This window comes from Phalacrocorax carbo, chromosome 2, assembly GCF_963921805.1.
Source record: "Phalacrocorax carbo chromosome 2, bPhaCar2.1, whole genome shotgun sequence".
Taxonomy (NCBI): domain Eukaryota; kingdom Metazoa; phylum Chordata; class Aves; order Suliformes; family Phalacrocoracidae; genus Phalacrocorax; species Phalacrocorax carbo.
The window spans coordinates 44,150,319-44,170,738 of record NC_087514.1 but is presented as its reverse complement, the minus strand read 5'-3'; the positions used below and the strand labels follow the sequence as shown (position 1 = coordinate 44,170,738).

Genomic DNA, 20,420 nt, shown 5'->3' with positions numbered 1-20,420 from the left:
TCAAGCAGATATGAAGCAGGAAAGTATCCAAGTAAAAGCTGAGTACAAGTGTTAAATGGCCAGTGACTAAATTGCATTTGTGAATAAACTTTGCCAAATTAAGAAATATTGCATATAAGTATACTAAAATATAAACTCAGCTTAGTGGGTTTAATAGTTAAGAGCAATGTGCCAATAAGCAGCTTTTTATAGTCTGTCTCAGTGGAAAGCTCCCTTTGACACTGACCAAGTAGCTGCTTATTCACTAGCTTATAACACCATCTTATCACCATGGCTACCATTTTAATTCTTTTTATTACAGTTTATTATCAGCAAAAAAAAAAAAAGCTCTAAGGGAAAAACATTAGGAGACTCTTCACTCTCAACTTCCAGATGATAAAGTACATGTGAGGGACCTTGTAGCAACACAATAGTGTTACTCAAGCACTTTGGTACACAAACAGGAAGAGCTAAATACACATGCTTATTAAGGCACCATGACATCTCAGAGCAAATAAACATTTGTAGGGGGAAAAGGCAGGTAACCAGATTTCCAGAAAAACTGTAATCAGAGCACAAAAATGTTACAAAAGATTATGATTAACTTCTCACTTTCCCCATTGTAAGGGCTGACCTACATGACAATGTTAGAGATGTGCATCTCCTCAAACAGAGAATAAGTTCACCTCTAGCAGGCCAAGGGCATGAAGCAGAAGAGGCAACGGTGAAGCTGCTCTCCCTGCAGCTGTGGTGCAGCTGCCATCACAGAGACCCCCTGACCAGCAACTGCTCCAGGCAAAGATCTTCCAACATCTCCTACCACTGTCCCCATAGTTGCAGAAGGAAACACCTAAAGCAAAAGTGCTGGATTCATTGAAATCCTGATGGGCTGAGAGTCACAAGGATGGGTTATCAGCTCCTAAACCACTACAAATTTTCATAAGTGCTTTTGGGGTCACCACGTAAAAAAGCCTCAGCCCATCAAGAGGACTAAACGATAGCACAATAGGCATATAGGTGCAGTTATTTGTCAGGACAGTTTAGAAGCCATAAGGACACACAATTCACAAAGTGGCCCATATGCTCTCTGTTTTTAAAAAAAAAACAAACACAACAAAGCAAATAAAAAGCATGATCATAGGCACAGACTGAAAGACGAGCTGGTTACCCACTTCTAGCTTCTACAAAGGTCACACAAACCATTTGTGTTTATTTTCACAAAGACCTTCCACATCTTTGATAAGAATGTTATAAAGGTTATTCAGAAATCCCAGTGCCAGCTCAGGAAATGTTTCCTTCAGACAGTTGCCTTTTGAGAATGTTTATAGGGAACACACTAGGAATAATGAGGGTAAACAAACTCCGAGCAAGACCTTAAATGATTAGATACAGAGTGGTTGCTTCAAATAAAAAGGTGTCAGTAACAGCATCTACTGAATGAGCCTATTCTAATTGACCATCGCTGTCTATGCATCCAGTTACCAAAGACTAAGTGTTCCTCTACTCTGAATTGGCACAGGACCTTGGTAAAGCTCACAGCTGCCTGGCATGGAAAATTACAGAAAGTGACAAAATTAGGCTCCTGGTTGTTTTGTCTATAGTGCCCTTGGACATAGGGTAGGAAACAAAGGAGGAATCTAGCCAGCCATAAGCAACTTCTCCACATGGGCAGTGGAGAAAGACGAGGGTCTTCAGGAAGTCTGTAGTATCAGCCTGCCCCACCTGAGACCAGTACTCACTGCAAAGGTTTCTGAGGTCCTGGGTGGCTCATACAAGCTAGAATGGGATACAGAAATTACATACAGCCCTTTCTACGGTAGATCTAGGGTTCCCTGCACAATTCATCCCTGCCTGACAGCCCCCTCTTCCCTCTCTGCTGTCTCCAGAGACAGCTCTTTCCCCTTCCTCCAGCCCTGTCCTCCACCAGTGGGTATACATGCCCTCAAAATTGTTGCTACTGTCCAGAGCAGGGAATGACCCAAAACCACATAGAAGTTATGTCCAGGATAGTGCTGGATCTCAAGGGCAGATGAGAGACAAGGGCAAAAATGTATGATAGTGCTGGTGTAGAAGGCAAACACATCCCCATGGTGCCACCTGCTGTAGGGGGATGGAGAGGGGAGACAGTTTTCACACTGACCCATAGGATTCCCCCATCCCAGCACAATAGGTGCAGCTACTGTTGTTCCCCGATCCTACATGCAGCTAGTAGCATGGCATGTCTTCCCAATGCTGCTGGTGGCTGGCCATGTCTGTAAAGTGTAGCACAAAAAGGAGAGCAGTGCCTCCACAGGCACTGCATGCATACAAGCAACACTCACATAAATATGAACAATAAATATGACCTGATTAGGGTTTTGTTCACCAGCTAATCAGGCTAAAATCTTGCCAGAAGTTCTCACATCCACATGTACCCACAATGGTCCTGATCTACAGTCTCTCCAGCAGCCAGCTCTCAGATTCTTGTCTCTACGGTATAGACCTGTGGTGCCTCCAGTAGCTGGCTCCCACACCTCTTGCGCTACTCATTGGATAGTCCAGCTTGAAGGTCATTAGTGTCTCACAATGAGACACACACAGTTGTACAGAGAACAGAAAGCATGCTAACACAGAAAATAATTAGGAATAGAGTTTAAAAAGAAGATAGATTGTGATGATAAGGTTCAGCACTTCAGCAGACACCCACACTGACCAGAGGCCTGCTTACATGGCACTAGCCACTTCATCACCGCTCCTCTCTGTTTTCCCAGGCTTGTTCTTCCTTGATCCAACTTGACCCCTCCTTTTCTCAGCCCTTCTTTCCTCACAGCCTAATTTCTTTTTCCCTTATCAGTTCCATTTTTGCTATATCTGTACACAAAGACATTATTTCTGATATTGCCACTTCAGTGTTAATCTCTGCCTCATACAGTATGACTGACAGGGTTATCTGGGCACTGTTTGTCTTGCAGGTGCTTCCTCCAAAAGGTCCCCAGTGCTCCCCTTGATTTGCTGTGAAGTCTGGCCATCTTTCACTTAACTCCCCCTTCCCCCCAGCCATTCCTCAAGGTTTTAGCTCTAATGTCTGCCACTTTCCGACTGCTATTTGTCATGCCCAGCAATTTTTCATGTAATATTCAGCAGCTTCTCATGTTCTTCTCAGTTAGCTATACCTAGTCATCTGCCCCCATACCTTAACATAAACTGCAGACAAACTTTGTGCATGTGGCATGCACAGAGGCTCTTTCTTGTTGTTGGATAAGGACTTCTTTCATTTTGCTTATTCCATTTCGGACAACTTTCAAAAGAATCATTTGCATTTGATGAACCAAACCAAACCATTTTACCTCAAATCAGTACATTCATCAGCGCATCCATTTGTAAAATTTCTGAATTTCAGAAAACTATGAAAAAGAACAAAAAAAAAAAATCCACATCTCATCCTTCTCTCTAAATAACTAAAATGGTTAAGCACATCTTTGTATCTTCATAGCTAGATGAAGTTCATTAGTGCTGTCAGCAGTCAGAGGATCGCAGAACCCTCTGAAAAGTATATAGCACTTTTCACACCTGGAGTTTGTGACATGAATTTGTGTCATCTGATGGCAGCTTTACACAGTGTCAGAAAAATCCACCTGCTTCTAGGTGCTTACAAGCTTTCAGCTGTAGCAGCAGCTTTAGTTTAAGGAATAACACCGTGACAGAAAAATATCTACTACTAACAGGATCTACAAAATCCAATGTTGAACAAATGGTTTCTAACAGAGACAGTGGCTCCCTGCTAGATCTCATAAATAACTTTAATGTAAAAGAGATGAAGAGCCTTTTGCAGCTAACAGGAGAATGGCAAAGAGGTAAGTGTGGGGAAGTCTTATTGTAGGCCTAAGGCTTTCAGTGGTTGTTAATCACTGAGCCTCAGGAAATTTATGGGGAGGAAAAAGAAAAAAAAAGGTCACGAAACTTTGAAACTTGACTATTCTTAGACATTTGACATAAATCGAAAGGACTTTCTTTGCAATTTCAAGGAAGAGAGGAGATGCTGGCCTTTTCTTATTCTAGACTTAATAATAAGACAAGGAAAATAGCATCAGCTTCCTTGTGGAAAGGAAGAAAAGGCTGCCTACAGGTTCTCTCCAAGATTATGAGCAAAGTGATAATGTAAAAAATGCAAAACAGAGACTGCAGTTTTTTCATTTTCATCCAAGATTCCAGCTATTTTACTGAAAAGAGTGTATTATTCTTTCCAGATAATGAACTATATTTCTTGGCTGATGTGAAACTTCATGGCTTTTGTGACAGCGGAGCTTTTACACCAGCAGATGTTTTGCACCAGAGTAATAGGGAAACTATTCATTTCATTTTGTCTTTGATTTTTAAAGTCAGTCAGCTTTGTAAGTAATAAAATAAGTATTCTAAAATATTCAAATACACCCTTTGGAATATTAACCAGCTTCATCACATTGAATTCCTCCTTTAGAGGTCCTCCTAGTGCCTGACATACCTTTCAACAGATGACTGGAATGAGTGCTAAGTATCTAAAATTTCTTTAATAGAAAGCATGTTAGCTAATCCAGCCCAGCAGACAACAAAGAAATATTCAAGTCAACAATTCTTCACATCTTTATCAGCTCTGTGTACAATTTTTGTTAAAGCTGGTAAAAATTCCAGCTCAATATTTGCATTTAACACACTTGTATCCATTTGACCTATCAAAATTTTATTTACCCTCTTTAGGAAACATCACATATTTCTATGGAATTTTTTTCCACCCTAGTCCCAAAAACTTTTCTCATATGAGAAAATTTGTTATATTTGCATAAAGAAAATTGAAGTCTAAATATTGTGAAAGCTACATTGAATATATTCTTCAGTGCCTTGTCTTTGAAAAGGTGTTTTTGAATCTAAGGATTCTCTCATGTGTTTTCTTACCCCCTTTTTTTGACTTATTACCTGAGAACAATCTTTATAGTAGTAATGCCCATGTACAGAAGGATACTACATCTTATAAGTTTGATCATCATCTCAAAGTGAACACCTCCAGATTTTTTTTGCCTTTTACCTTAACATTTACAGACTGCCTTTGAAAAGGCAATCCAAAACCTAAAACACGCCACGCTTATTTAATTAATACAGTATACTGGATTTTTTTGTCCTTGTACCATATTATACACTCAGTTAATAGACATCCTTGGAATAAAAGCCAAAATAAAAATCAGGAAGATACATGTGAAACCCTAAACTGAAGACACCAGCTATTAATAACATGAGACAAATGAGCACAAAGAGAATGCTGTGGAAATTTAAACAGCATGTTGAAAAGAAGATCCGGTATGCTATTGCACTTCAGCAATTGCGGATGAATCTCTTCTTTACCAAGTTTATAAACTTTTTGGTGTAATATTATCAGGTAGCTTCCACATCTCAGTCATAGAATTCCTCTTAGGAGAATTACAAATTCTAAATGACAATTACATACTAATTCAGTCCTATAATAAAATAACTGAAAGCTTTAATATGGAGCTAACCAGATCAGCATCAGATGAGAAACAGCTTAAGAGTGTGATCTTGCACGCAATGACATGTCGGACAGAAGGAAAAACCAAAATAATTTGACTATGTTTCCGTCAGGTAAGAGGAGGGTTGCAACATGGAAGACAGAGGATACAAGAAGAGAAACCTCAAAGTGCCCAACAATGTTCTCTCAAATTTAGAGAGCTTACCCAGGGAGCCTTCACTGTGTTTCAAAAACGATAAGAGTTAGGACTATAGCTTGACTGTGAGGTCTCACCATGGCAAAGCTAAAAATTTGAACAGGTGTTTTGGAGGTTGCAGAGTGCCTGTACTTGTAGGTTTGTGGTTACTGCATGGAAGGAAGGTAAAAGGTCTGCCTACACTGATGGAAGGGTTTCTGTTGCTACAAAACCAGGCAGGGCCAGCTGTCCTTATGGCATCCTTCACAGAAGCCAAACTAATGTACTGTAAAATGGTACAGTAAAAATAATGTACCAACATATATATTTAATGTATTGAAGTACAAGGTCACTTGTAGGTTCTTCTAGAAAGTATAATAAAGGATTAAGAGGCAAAGTAAGGCTTTCCAGTTCTAGTTAAGATTGAGATATCAAGGTTTCTGCCTCCTTAGACTAGTCTCACATTGATAAGATTCAGAAACTGAACATTAGAGCAAGCAGCTCTGTGGTGCTTAGTTGCTGGCGTGGGCTAAACCATGACAACTGGTGAGGCCCCACCTTGAATACCGTGTTTAGGTTTGGGCCTGTCACTACAAAAGGGACATTGAGGTGCTGGAGCGTGCCCAAAGAAGGGCAACAAAGCCGGTGAAGGGTCTACAGAGCAGGTCTTATGAGGTGAGGGAACTGGGGTTGTTTAGTCTGGAGAAGAGGAGGCTGAAGGGAGACCTTATCGCTCTCTACAACTATCTGAAAGATGTTGTGAGGCAGGTGTTGGTCTCGTCTCCCAAGTTACTAGCAATAGGACGAAAGGAAATGGCCTTGAGCTGCATCAGGGGAGGTTTAGATTGGATATTAGGAAAAACTTCTTCACTGAAAGAGTGTTCAGGCATTGGAACAGGCTGCCCAGAGAGGTGGTGGAGTCACCATCCCTGGAGGTATTTAAGAGACATGTAGAGGTGGCACTTCAGGGCATGGTTTAGGAAACATGGTGGTGTTGGGTTGGTGGTTGGACTTGATGATCCTAGAGGTCTTTTCCAACCTTAATGATTCTATGATTCTATGAAGGTCTCTCATATCTCATTCCTTTATAAACTATTGCACAGTGTTTTAATGTAATGGCCAAAACCCAAGTGCTTATACCCAATACAAATTTCAGAATTGCTGCCTTCACCTACCTAAAACAGAGTCAGACTCTTCTGGGAGGTACAAAATGAAAGGATGTGAGGCAAAAAATAACAGAAACAAATTATTTCTATGATAAATAAGGGAAAAACTATTCACAGCGAGGGTGGCCAAGCACCGGAAGAGGCGCACAGTGAGGCTGTAGGATCTCCACCTCTGAGGGTATTCAAAACTCAGCAGAACAAGGATCTGAGCAACTTAATCTAACTTTGAAGCTGGCATTGCTTTGAGTAGGAGGTTGAAGAGATGAGTTCTGAAAGTCCCTTACAGCCTAAATTATATGGTTTAATCAAGGCTTATACATGGTAAGGGAGGTAAAAGTTCTATAGGGCAGCAGGGGTTTTTATTAGTGCTGGAGAAGGGAAGGGAAGATGACTGTGTGTCCCCCCCAGTGTCTAATTATCATATTTGGAGAAACAAAGATCTCACAGGAATGTAGACATTAAACAGATACCATTTTATGTCACATCTGGTGCCATCAAGTCCTTTTGCCTTAAGGGATGTTTCGCAGAACAACATGAATTTCACCGTACATCCTCCTTTGCTGCCTTATTCCACATGCAGATATGGATTAGCATTCAGTCAGGGAAAGTGAGGAGGAATACACAGACTAATAAGAAAAACAAAGTTCTAGAATCCCAGCATTGATGGAAATTGTTGTCATTTTACTTCCTTTCTACATTCTGCAGGGAAAGTTTCAAACTTTCAATGCAGATGTTACAGCCATGGAAGGAAACCCCATAATCATGTGGTCACACTCACATTTCCTGAAATTAAGGATCACATTCTGATGTTCTGATCGGTTACTTGTCAAGGGACCCAAGAACCATTCTCAAATTCCATAAACAAACCAATCCCAGTCAGGAGCCGTTGTAATCCAGTCTGAGTCACCAACTGATTCATTATATACTTTGTAGTTTCCTTCAGTAAACCCTGATGTAGTACTTGTTACAGACCAAACCTTCTAGGGAGAAGAAAAATTGTTATTGGGGAGATCTTAACTGTCTTACAGTTTTTGTTGGGTTTTTATTAAAGATACATCTTGGAGAAAAATAATTCCATAACTTATTTACTGTAATAAGGAAAATAACGAAACAGAGACATTTTTATTTCAGCTTTGGTAGGCTGGAGAGCACTTACGTCTTTCAGAAGTTTTGATCAAGTTTGGACAGATACATTTTTTAATTCCAGTTACTGATGTTCTGTTGCTTATTTTTGGTCCTGCAAGTGGATTCCTTTTCCCTAACAACTTACTTAAATGTCCTTTGAAGATTCATGATAGAATAACAAAGCCATTGAGGGATTTATGGAACTAATCTCCAATACAGCAAGAAGTACGCAGTTTAGTTTAAGCCGTTAAATAGGTTTGTAAGAATGTGTTGACGTTAATTAATTTAGAAGCATTGCTAAGAGTTTGCCAGACTGATGAAGCAGGACACTCATTCACAAATAGAACCTTAAGACCAAGAAATGTGAGGAATAAATTAAAATTCAGTGAGTTTTCTATTACCAAAAAAACCCCTCCAAACCCAAAGCCCAAAGACAACAAAAACACAGAGGGTTTCTGTTCGGATTTTTTTTTTTCCTTTTTATTCAGCAGCTGCTTTTACTTCTCTTCCATTACCTTTGTTATACTTTACTCATATTATACTAATTAACCTTTATTATTATATTAATATCATCATCATTATTATTCCTGTTGCTAACCCTAACATCTATACAGCCCAAATCTTTGTCGATGTTCTGATCTTTATCATAGTTTGATGCCTGGTTCTGACAGAAAGACAAAATACATATATAGATCCTTGGTTGTAGGGTGAGCCATTTGGTTTTCTTTTGTTTTTAAAAAAAGCTCACTGATACTAACCATGTTTTGAACCAGCTTAGAACTGACTTATAAGGCCTGCATGGTTCAGCTTCTGACTGCCAGGATGCCCCTCCAGCACACCGAGATGTAGCACTTATTCACACTATTGCAGTGCCAGAACCCAGACTGCAGCTGTGGGGAGCACAGGGCAGAGATGAATTTGCTCTGTGGGACACAGGCTCGACTTACTGGGGTGATGTTGAACTGAAACTAATAAGATGTGATAGACACAGGTTGATTTCTTGTGGAGTAATGCAGTGCAAAAGACACCATGCACATATCCTCCCATAACAGCTTCCCAACCCTCCAGCCCTACCTCACAGGGCTTTTTATTTCTCCAAATCCTAGGTACATAGAAGCCTGACAACCCTGGTCTAAATCACAACACCTGAAGGTTTGACACAGGCCTCATCTACTGATGTGCAACTTTGTTCTGATACTATCGCAAACATGCAGCACATAATAGACATTAAAAAAAAATCTAATAGAAGACACCACATAAAAGCCACAGATAAACTGGAAATAACTGCTCTTCTTTGACCTAGAAGAGGTGACCCAGAAGGAAAGACTGTAAGAACTGTATTTGTCAGTCTAGAGGAAAGATTAAGGGGAAGACCCTACCGTGTTCACACAGGGAAGAGCTCATCATGGGGGCAGAAAAAGTTCCATTCTCAGCTCCCATTTTGGGCAGGAAAATAACCAAAGGATTTTAAACCATAGCAAAAAGTCAGGGTTTAAAGAATACATTGCTTGGAGCAAATTATCTGGGGAGGCTGTGGCTTTGCCCTCTCTGGATGTTTTTTTAAAGAATTTATGCAAATATTTGTGAAGATTGGTATAGAATAGGCTGATCTTGATGTTACCTGGCATACAGGCAAGTTTATTCCTTTGCACCTAATAAATATATCTATCAATCCAACGTCTTCCCTCCCTAGAAGGCAGGAGTCACAAAAGGATCCTCTCACTTAAATATTTTTGCACTTCTCCACATCCATACATTGCATTGGCAAGTCAGTCAGTCCCAAAGGTAGAAGATAAATGTGTTTTCTTACTTCGGAAGCTGCACCCTAGCTCTGCTGCTGAGCTGTCTTCTGTACTGATTGTTGGGGCACTCCTGCAAAGAGAAGTTATGTGGCTTTTTTCTCCCCACTTGAGATGGCTGAAGTCCTTCAAGACTGACTCAGCTGATCAGTGAGAGGGATGTCTCTCACATAGGTTTGGCCCACAGAAGGAAGTACTGCATTCTAACATTCAGACATGGATTAACAGAAAGGAGAAAGTACAAGACTTGTAGGCTCATTATGAAGACATCTCAGTTCTTAGTGGCAATTTGTGAAGTCATTTATTCCTTTGTTACTCATCTAGGTCACCAGATAATGATACTGAAGATTAACAAAGAAGCAATCATGATTTACACTGCTCAAAGAAAAAGACATGGGACTTTTCTTAACTTGGACAGCATGAACTACTTAAAATATTCAGAAGAAAACACAGCCAGACATATTCTGTATGCACAGATAATGATTACATATTAGTGTCTTCTCAGGGCATGAGTATTAGCATACCAAATGACCAGCTGGTACAACTGTTTGTCAGCAGGCACAGCTCCACCAGCCATAGTGGGGTCATACCTCATCGACCAAGAGCTCAGTTAGGCCTACAGGTTTTAACGGCTCCTTGAGGAGCTGCTGCGGTTGTTAGTCCAGACTTTCAAATCCTGAAAGTATCACCTTGTAGGGGTTATCAGGTTATTCCAAACACTTCTAATTTCTCTTTGCTTTCAGCTGAAAGGAATGTGCTCTCTGCACCCACTGAAACATTGAGATGCATGCTGTTACCTGGACATACCCACACAAGAACCAAAGTAATGAATTTCTAGGGTTATAGCAGACAGCAATAAAGACTCAAATGTATCTATACTGAAATTAAAGTCTCTGCATTATTTTTCATTTTCTTCACATTCCTATCTCAGACTCACAAGAAACAGAAATGAAATCATCTGTATCACAATTATGAAAAGGAAAGAAACAATGCAGGCTCTTTTTTGTTTGGTTTTGAGTTTGGTTATCCCTTTTGGGGGAAAGTTGCAAGGACCCTGGCAAACATTGAAGTACTTCAAAATCCTATATTCCACATGTTATTCACTGTTCCAATAACTAGAGTGCTCTCCTGGGGCAAGTCACTGCATTTCTCTGGGCTCCCCCGCCCCACCTTTCATATCTTTGATTGCCTCTCTGGGGAACTGATGTTATAAAAGGGAAACAAAAATTACTTTGATGGCAGTCCACAAGACCTGATATCTTTTGATGCCTCCAAACACTACGGCAATAACAACAATGAACACCTGATAGTAGAGGTAAGTTGTTTATTGGTGTACTGTATAGACAGCTACAATTCCCTAAGTAATGACAACAGCTCACATAAAAGCATCAGAGATTTATTAGGCTAAAAATCTATTTGTTCAACTGCCAGGAGGGAGGAAACAGGCAGATTCTTCCTGCTGGTCAGACTCCTATTATAATTGCATATTTGCCTCTGCACAGTCGAAAAACAAGACATTCACTCCACTGAATAAAGTTATTGCTAGAATTAGGAGATCTTTTTTGGGAGGAGGTTCAGCCAGGCAATGATACAGCTGAAAGCAAGGGGGTGGGTATAGAAACCACAGCACAAGCATTATGACAAAACTTTTGTGCACATTTAGGTGAGGCACCTAAGCTCCTCACCTCCAGCACTCACATGTAAACAAGGAGGTGCCTACAAGGCACCGTTGTGGAGAAATTCCCCAAGCCCTTCCTAGTAACTCAGCACGCTGGGGTGCCTCTCGCATACTAATGCAGGCAGTACAGGGAATAACACATTGAATTAGAGAGGTGTGTGCAGACACAGGGCTACAGCCTTCTTGGGATCACAGAGACATGGTGGCATGGCACCCATGACTGGAGTGTTGCAATGGAGGGATACAGGTTCTTAAGGAAGGACAGGACGGGAAGACAAGGAGGGCGAGTTGCCCTTTATGTAAGAAAGCAGCTGAAGTACATGGAGCTTTAAAATAAATCACAACTGAAGACTACCAGTTTTATTTCTCCATGGTGTAGTTTTGCAATGTATTAACCAAGGAATGAGCCACATTTTGTTTGTACATCACACTTTGAGAGCACAGGACTGCTTTATCCAGAAACACAGGTACCTGCTCTTTAAGCTTACCTTCAACAACACAGCAGAGCACAAAAGAAACAAATTAAGTGAACCGAACCAAGGGGTGTTTGCCACCTCAGAAACAAACTCAACAATCCTGGAAAAGAAAATTACCTTATAACATTGTGTTTACACAACATTGCCTTATCCATGAGCCACCTTAAGCAGGGGACCTAGCCTATCGAACCCGTGAGTCCCTGTTCTGACACTGCAACACGCTGCTTTATTTTAAAATTGGAAATACAAATAAATTACCTAAAACAGATATCAAGACATTTACATTTCACTTTTATAGTTGCAGAAGGTAGTTCCCTTCTCGTCTGGTCCTGAGAGAACTGCATTAATCTGCTCTTTCTAAATCTTCACAATGAGCTCTCCAGTACTAATTGGTACAATTAGCCCCTGTTTCTCTAGCCTAATCACTAAGCCAGGAACAATCCTGCCAGCTTCCTAAAAAACAGAAAACATAAAATCATACAAAATCAGCCAGAAAGAGCTTGGTCAGAAGAAGGTGATAGCTATAAAGCAGAAACAACAGGAAAGAAATTACAAAACGATCTTCCACTTTCACCTTTAATACATAGAAAATTCTTTTGCTGGTCAGTGGGCACGAAATCGTAGGGGACAATGAGAAAAGGGAAGAAAAAAACCACACCCTGAAAAACAACTGATTGGACAGAAAAGTGAATGAAGTAGAAATATGAGTAAGTAGCTCACTAAGAGGTAGCAGACAACTCCCAGCTGCATCACACAACCCCTGAGAGCACCTCTCCTTGCCTTTGCAGCAGTCAAAAAAATCAGTCAACACATCTCCTCTCCTGTGGAATAATATAATAAAACTCAGCGGGCATGAATTAACATTGGTTTGTATTTTTCCCCCACATCAGCGGTCTCCATGACCTCTGCTCTTGTCTCAAATCAGTCAACATTTTGAACACACATCCTGACAGAAGTAGCATGGCTATATTTACTGTGGTTATGAACAGAACCATGCTAAACCAGAATGAAAGTTCATTTGTGAATAGAATTCATTTACCACAGAACCAAAGTTATATATTGTAATCCTTTAGACGGTTCAGTTTTAATGCATGATAAATTTACAGACTCCAATTATTCCACAAGGAACCATTTCTCTTTATATCATATTTCAACAACGTTATTTTTTCCTAACAAAAGACACATTGAAAGGTTTGTGTGGGACCAATGCATGAAGAGAGCAAGTTTTCACAGTTTCAGTTAATTTCAATGTGCAGCAAGCCCATATAATAAGTAGGTGACTAAATCCTTAGTATACCTAGCCATTTCTTGCAGAGTTATATTAATACAGCTTGCACACTGAAGATGAATTCCTGAAGTAAAGAGAGAAGGTGGTCCTGGTTTCTAATATGAACCCTGCTTTTCTGAGTTTCTGTGTCTCAATCACTGGTAACTCTCATATAATATACCATATAGAAGAGCATTCTTAATATATCTTAAATTAGTGCAGAGGTAGGCTATCAATGTTTCTGCTACTGAAATCACAGAATCATAGAATCATAGAATGGTTTAGGTTGGAAGGGACCTTTAGAGATCATCTAAGTCCAACCCTCCACAGGCAGGGTCACCTTCCATTAAACCAGGCTGCTCAGAGCCCCGTCCAACCTCACCTTGAATGTGTCCAGGGATGGGGCATCTACCAACTCTCTGGGAAACCTGTGCCAGTGTTTCACCACCCTCATCATAAACAATTTCTTCCTTATATCTAGTCTGAATCTACCCTCTATTAGTTTGAAACCACTACCCATTGTTCTATCACTACAGGCCTTGCTATAAAGTTTTGTCCCCATCTTTCCTATAGTCCCTCCTTTAAGTACTGGAAGGCTGCAATAAGGTCTCCCCGCAGCCTTCTCTTCTCCAGGCTGAACAACCCCAACTCTCTCAGTCTGTCCTCACAGGAGACGTGCTCCAGCCCTTGGATCACTTTTGTGGCCCTCCTCTGGACTCACTCCAACAGGTCCATGTCTCTCATGTGCTGAGGGCTCCAGAGCTGGACGCAGCACTCCAGGTGGGGTCTCACCAGAGCAGAGTAGAGGAGCAGAATCACCTCCCTCAGCCTGCTGGCCATGCTGCTTTTGATCTCTGGCACCTGTTTTCTGATTCCTAAAACTCTTTCTTTCTGCAGAATGTAATATGCATCACTATGACAGTTTTAATGCTGGTTGGATTTGTTGAGGCTTTTTTTTTTAATGCCATATAGTAAACTAAACATTTCCCATTTATTTAGAGTAACAACCAAAGAAGTGACAAGACCCAGCATACTGATAAAGTCTAAAATAATCCTATAGAGTTATATTCTTCGAGTTGTCAAAATATATAACAAGCATTGCTAGTAAATACAGAAATAATCTTGACTGCTTTTGGATATAGGATAGTAATGAATTTGAAATATATATTCTAGGAAATTAAATCTAATTTTTCATCCATTGTTGTTTAGCCTCTGTGCTCCATTAGTCCAATTAAACTCCAGGGATAAAATATGAATGTAAAAATGTAATTAATTAATAGGCTTCTCTTTAGCACTACATAAAACTTAAAAGGAATTCTTTTCTACTCACTCTTAAAGATTTCCTTCCTATATAATTAACCCTTGAAGCTATTTCCACAAAAAGGGACCAGTTACAAGAGAGGAAAATACTGAGAATAAGTAAATCATAAGGATTCTATCAGTCAGATCAGAAAACAACGGCATTTTAAGCATACCCGCATTCATAATGATCACATCATGCATGTAATCTTGCTGTAAACATCACCTTTCAGCTCCGTTGAATGATTTATTCAGCCATGAATTACTCACCAGATGTTCTGTGCTCTCTCAAAGGAAATTCCTTTTCTGCAGAGGGTTGTTAGCATCGATTCTGGTCAAAGTTTGATATTATGCGATTGCATAAAAAATGTGTAGTTTCCTCTAAAATCTTATTTTTTTAATCACTGTATAATTTGTTGGGATGGGTCTGATTTCAAAGGCTTAAAATAAGAATTGGATATGGTAACATCACAGAATCACAGAATAATTTAGGTCAGAGGGACTTCTGACGACCTAACCCAATTCCCTGCTCAGAGCAGTGCCAACTTCAAAATTGTATCAGGTTATGCAATACCATGTCCAGTCAAATTCTGAGCATCTCCAGGGATAGAAAAATATTCAGAAGTTCAATCATTCTCACTGTAAATTATTTTGTTCCTTACGTCTGCTCAGAATTTACCTTGCTGCAATATACAACTGTTGTCACTCTTCCAATTGTTTTGCAACTTGAAGAAGATTTTGACCCTGTCTTCTCCATATGCCACATTTAGATGGCTGGAGACAGCAATTAGATTTCCCCAGCCCCCAGGTCTTCTCTTCTCTAGGCAGAACAAATCCAGTTCCCTCAACATCTCACCTGTAATGCGCTCCAGTATCCTAACCATCTCAATGTCCCTCCACTGCACTTAGCTGCAGTTTTTAAATGTCTTTCTTCTGTCAGAGAGCCCAAATTTTGTGGTATCACAACTGCCAAATAAAGGAGAATAACTGCTTCCTTTGACCTGCAGACTGCACGCTTGCTGACACAGCACAGGGCATGATTTAGTCTTCATTGTTACAAGGGTTCTCTGCTCACTGACATTCATCTTGTTCTCTACTAGGTACTCTACATCCTTTTCTGCAAAACTGCTCCCTAGTGAGGCAGTGCCCAACCTCTGCTGTTGCGAGTGTTTTTTCCATCTCAGACACAGGAAATTTCTGCCTTTTAAAAGTTAACATGGTTTATGTCAGCCCATCTCTGAACAGCTGCCCTGCCTTCCAGTGTACTGATCACCCTCCCCAGTTTGGTAACACCTGTGAACTTTTCTGGAGGTGTGCCCCATCCCATCATTCGGGTCCCCAAATAATACCTTAAAAAGAATTAGCCCCAGTACTGACCCCTGAAAAAATGCTACTAATAACCAACCACCAATTAGATGTTCAGTTGCTGACTGCTACCCTTTGAGCCCACCTATTCAATGTAGCTGTGCTGAAGCCTTTGTTAAAAGTCCAGGTAAACAACATCCACCATTGTCTCCTCATCAGCTGAGTCAGTCAGCTCATCACAGAAGGCAACCAGGTTGGTCAGGCATGATTTGCCTTTGGAGAAACAACGCTGGTTACTCCAAAACACTTCCTTGTTCTTCTTGATCCTGGAAATGGCTTCCAGGAGGATTTCCCCCACAGTCTTACCAGGGACTTGAGGTATGGCGGACCAGTCTGTAGCTCCTTGGACTGTCTTCCTTGCCATTTCTCAGGTGAGTATGACACGCCTTTTGCAGTCACCAGAGGCCTTCCCCAGTGACCATGAGTAGAGGGTCACAGATTTTATTTATTTAGATTATCTACTGTACTACTAGAAGAAGGACACACTATGGCTGAGATCCTCCAATAATATCTCTACATAAAAATATTTTTGCCTGTTTAGGATACCAGAAAGTGAATCATGGTCAATTTTTTCCTGCATTGGTGCTGTTATGGTGCTGCTCTTTGTCTGTGTTCTCTTTTGTTTGAACTATGCCATGGCTGATCTTAAAACAAAGCTGAAATATTATGAAATGTTTCAGTTGACATCAGTAGAAATTCCTATTTCAGTAGGATTTTTGAGAGAACAAAAAAATTTCTAAAACAACAGAGGAAAGTCACAAAGCTTCTCCAGAGAAACATATCTGAAAACAATGAAAAATAGCTGAACTGTATTTATCATGATTAAATTTTTATTTTCTAATTGGGATTACTTGGGTTGGTAAAAAGGGGAAGAGGGGGCTCATGGTACTATCTGCACTAAATCACTGGAAATAAAAGACCAAATGAAAAGATGGTCACAAGGAGTTTTGATCACATACAAAATTAAAAATTTAATACTTAGAAAGTTTCTAAAGCTATATTCACTTTGGGGAAATGGTGCCTAAGTCTTTGGGTCAGAAAACCTGACTCAAATTGTAATAAACTTCACAGCAGAGGTGATATTTTCATTCCTTGGCCTGTGAAAGTACAAAGTACACAGAAGAGGCATCAAAACTCCATGATAAGCCTGCAGTAGAGGTTTTATATCATTCTCATGAGAGTACACAGGTGTGTAAACACCTTTTCTTCTCAAGTGTTTCCATAGAGGAAGTAGAGAACCACAGATCACACAACGTGCTCTGTATGGTGAAGTGTTATTTGCTATAACTTGTAGCTGGTAGTGTATAATAAATATAGTACAGTATATAATAAAATAAGGCAGAGCACTGGAAAGCATAATCACAATGAAGCTACTTTTCTTTGTGTGTACTTTATTTTTATTTATTTATTTTCTATTATATCTATTTACTCATAAATTTATTTGCTTGGATAGTCATATCTGTGATATCCTGCTAATCTAGGTAATTACGCATCATGGTATGGGACAATCAGAGCCAAAGAACTGTGTTTATCTCTCACTCCGTGGTGTTAGCTCAGAGATATTAAACAGTTTTGCCAGACTATTTGTCAAAAGGATGCATGTACTACATTATTAGTATCTTAATGTACATGGTCAGTACTGCTGGTAACACCACAAAAGACATTTTCACTTCTAATTTAAGAGATGCAAAATTTTATCCAATGTACTATAGCTCATAGAATTCAATCTCTTTTAAGAAGCAAAACAAATGTAACTGAAGTGAGACAGATTTTACTCTATGTGCTTTTTGTAAAAACAGGATAATCAGGAACTCTGAATTATCCTCTGTAAAAGGTTGCCTCCCCGGGGTTATATTCAAGTCCAGCATGAAGGAATGAAAGTGTCAGGCAGAGATATAGGAACTCCCATGCCTGCGTCCTGCTTCAGTTCGATACCTGCACCCCATGAAAAATGCCTTTTTGTGGCAAGATGAACAGCATCACCTGACAGCCAGGCACTGCCTACGCCCTGCACTGCAGACAAAGCCCAGGACCAGGCAGGCGGTGGGTTCTGAGCTCTTGGACACGCAGGCAGATGCCATTTAGAGCTGGGATTTCTCTCCCCTTTGCTGCAATGTGATACCTTGCTGTCATCGGGAGGAGATGCGACTTCAGGTAATTGCACAAATCTCTTTCCAGTGCTCCAGCTCCTGACTTTTAAACCATCCTCTCTGCAGTTTGTGTTACCTGTCTGTTGCTACCTAGATCCAGATGGGCATGCATTTAACTCTCAGGATCAAGCAAGGAAGCAGCACCAGCATCCCCCACCTGCATGGACCCAGGACCAACATCCCCTGTCCTGTTCCTGCACCCCTCCAGGAGCTCTACCACCGCAGCCGAGTTGGTGAAGGTCAGTGCATCCTTCCTCCCCCCTTCTAAAGCACTCATTCCCATCAGGAAGGGGGGGTATTTTGCTTTTTGGGGAGCATCTCAAAGACACTAGCTCCCCCCAAGGACAGGATTCCTGTGGTCTGACCCAGCCATTGAGTTGCCAGGGTTGCTCTCACCTTGGGGTCGTCACCTTGCGGGAGTCTGAGGCTGGGTGCTGACCTCCACATGGCACCCATCAGTGCAGGGGGAGGGAAGAGGCAGCTGATGGGGGACCATCCCCACTTTGGGGGGATGGTGGGACCCTTCACCACTAGGTGAGCCCTCTGTGATATGCTGTTGCTCTGAGCAGAGTGGCAGCAGGCAGCATACATAGGACCTCAGTGGCTGGATGTGCTGAAGGAGACAGGGGCTTGAAAAGAGCAGGGGTCTTGCCTTTTTTTCCCCCACTTCTAAGTTGTCCCCATTACCAGTGGGCCTGGCCACTCTCTTCTGTGGCCATGGAGAACTCCACCCTCTCTGAGACCAATTCCTCATGTGTGGGTGGGCCCATGGACTGTACCAGAAGAGGGGATGTGGGGCTGGATATGTCCGCTCCCCCATGGAGCCCCAGCTTCTACATCATGGTGCCTGTCATCTACTCAGTCATCTGCATTGTGGGGCTGACAGGCAACACTGCTGTCATCTACATAATCCTCAAAGTCCCAAAGATTAAAACAGTTGCTAACATCTTTATCCTCAACCTGGCCATTGCTGATGAGCTCTTTACTTTGGTGCTACCCATCAACATTGCTGACTATCTCCTCCTGCAGTAGATCTTTGGAGATTTCATGTGCAAGCTCATCGTCTCCATAGACCAGTATAACACCTTCTCCAGCATTTACTTCCTCACCATCATGAGCATTGACTGCTATCTGGTTGTGGTGGCCACCACCAAGTCCAGGAAGATGTCCTACCACACCTACCAATCAGCCAAGACTGTGAGACTGTGTGTCTAGTCCTTTGTCACAGTCATCATCCTGCCCTTCACTGTCTTTTCTAAGCTACACAAGGAGCAGAGGTGCTCCCAATGCATCTTTGTGTTCCCCCACCCTGAGAGTGTGTGGTGGAAAGGCAGTCAGATCTATACCCTCACTTTAGGCTTTGCCATCCCAGTGTCCACCATCTGCATCCTCTACACCACCATGCTGTGCAGAATGAGATGTGTGCACCTCCATAGCAATGCAAAAGTTCTGGACAAAGCAAAAAAAAATGTTACGCTGATGGTTGTTCTCATCTTGGCTGTGTGCCATGTTCTGCTGGATGCCCTGTCATCTTAGCACAGTGGTTGCCCTCACCACAGACATCCCACAAACGCCACTGATCATTGGGATTTCCTACTTCATCACTAGCTTGAGTTATGCCAACAGCTGCTTTAACCCTTTCCTGTATGCCTTTCTGGATGACAGTTACCAAAGGAGCTTTTGGAAACTGATAGATTGCAGAAACACCTCATAAAGCCAACCCTCTGTCCCCTCCTGTGTCCCTCTCACTGTCATCGGCTCTTCCTGGGTGACTCCAGCCTCCTCATGATGGCCCACAGGGCAACAGATTGTCTCACTACCCAAGACACAAACTGGGACAGGAAGAGCTTTCTCAGCTTTCCTCCATCCATCCCTTGCCCTGATTTTTTAACTTTTTTTTAAATCCTTTCTCCCTAATGTGCTTTGTGTCCTAGATTTGTAGCTCACAGAGCTGCAGAATGTCCCTTTTCCCTTTTTAAGGGTATTGCTTTGTGAACTCAAGCCACATGACTGTCTCTATTACTGGTGATTCATAAAGCCCAATAAAGGTGCGTTATTGGATGTATTACTTAATGATCCCTCAGCCTCTTTCATATCCACAGGGCCTGCTTACCCAAAGTCTTACAACTTAGCAATATTGAAAAAGGCACAGCTCCAAAGTATAAGGAATAAACTGAAGCACTGAGCTCATTTCATTTCACTGGGGACAGAGACAAGGTAGTCAAAATCTGTGCTAACAGGTGAGAGAGACCTCGGTCTTGTTTTAAGAAAGAAAGAGCAAGCGCTCACTACTACACAGATGTGGGTTTGGAGCCATTTGCTATGGAAAATAGCTTAACAGTGTACTTGGTAGTTGTAGTTTGTAAAATTTGCAGCTTTTGTTTGCATCAGAAGTGGTGTTTACTTTTTTACTCATATGTTTATGGGCAATCTTCTTGCACATATAC

At 41.2% G+C, this 20,420-nt stretch overlaps 1 protein-coding gene across 1 annotated transcript; it reads left to right on the top strand.

Moving 5' to 3' along the window:
- The first annotated feature begins 18,690 nt into the window (after nt 1–18,690).
- NPBWR1 (neuropeptides B and W receptor 1) lies at nt 18,691–19,687 on the top strand. Its single transcript, XM_009511883.1, is given in 2 exon segments — nt 18,691–19,479; nt 19,481–19,687. Coding segments are annotated over 2 exon segments (996 nt in total).
- Nucleotides 19,688–20,420: the final 733 nt, after the last annotated feature.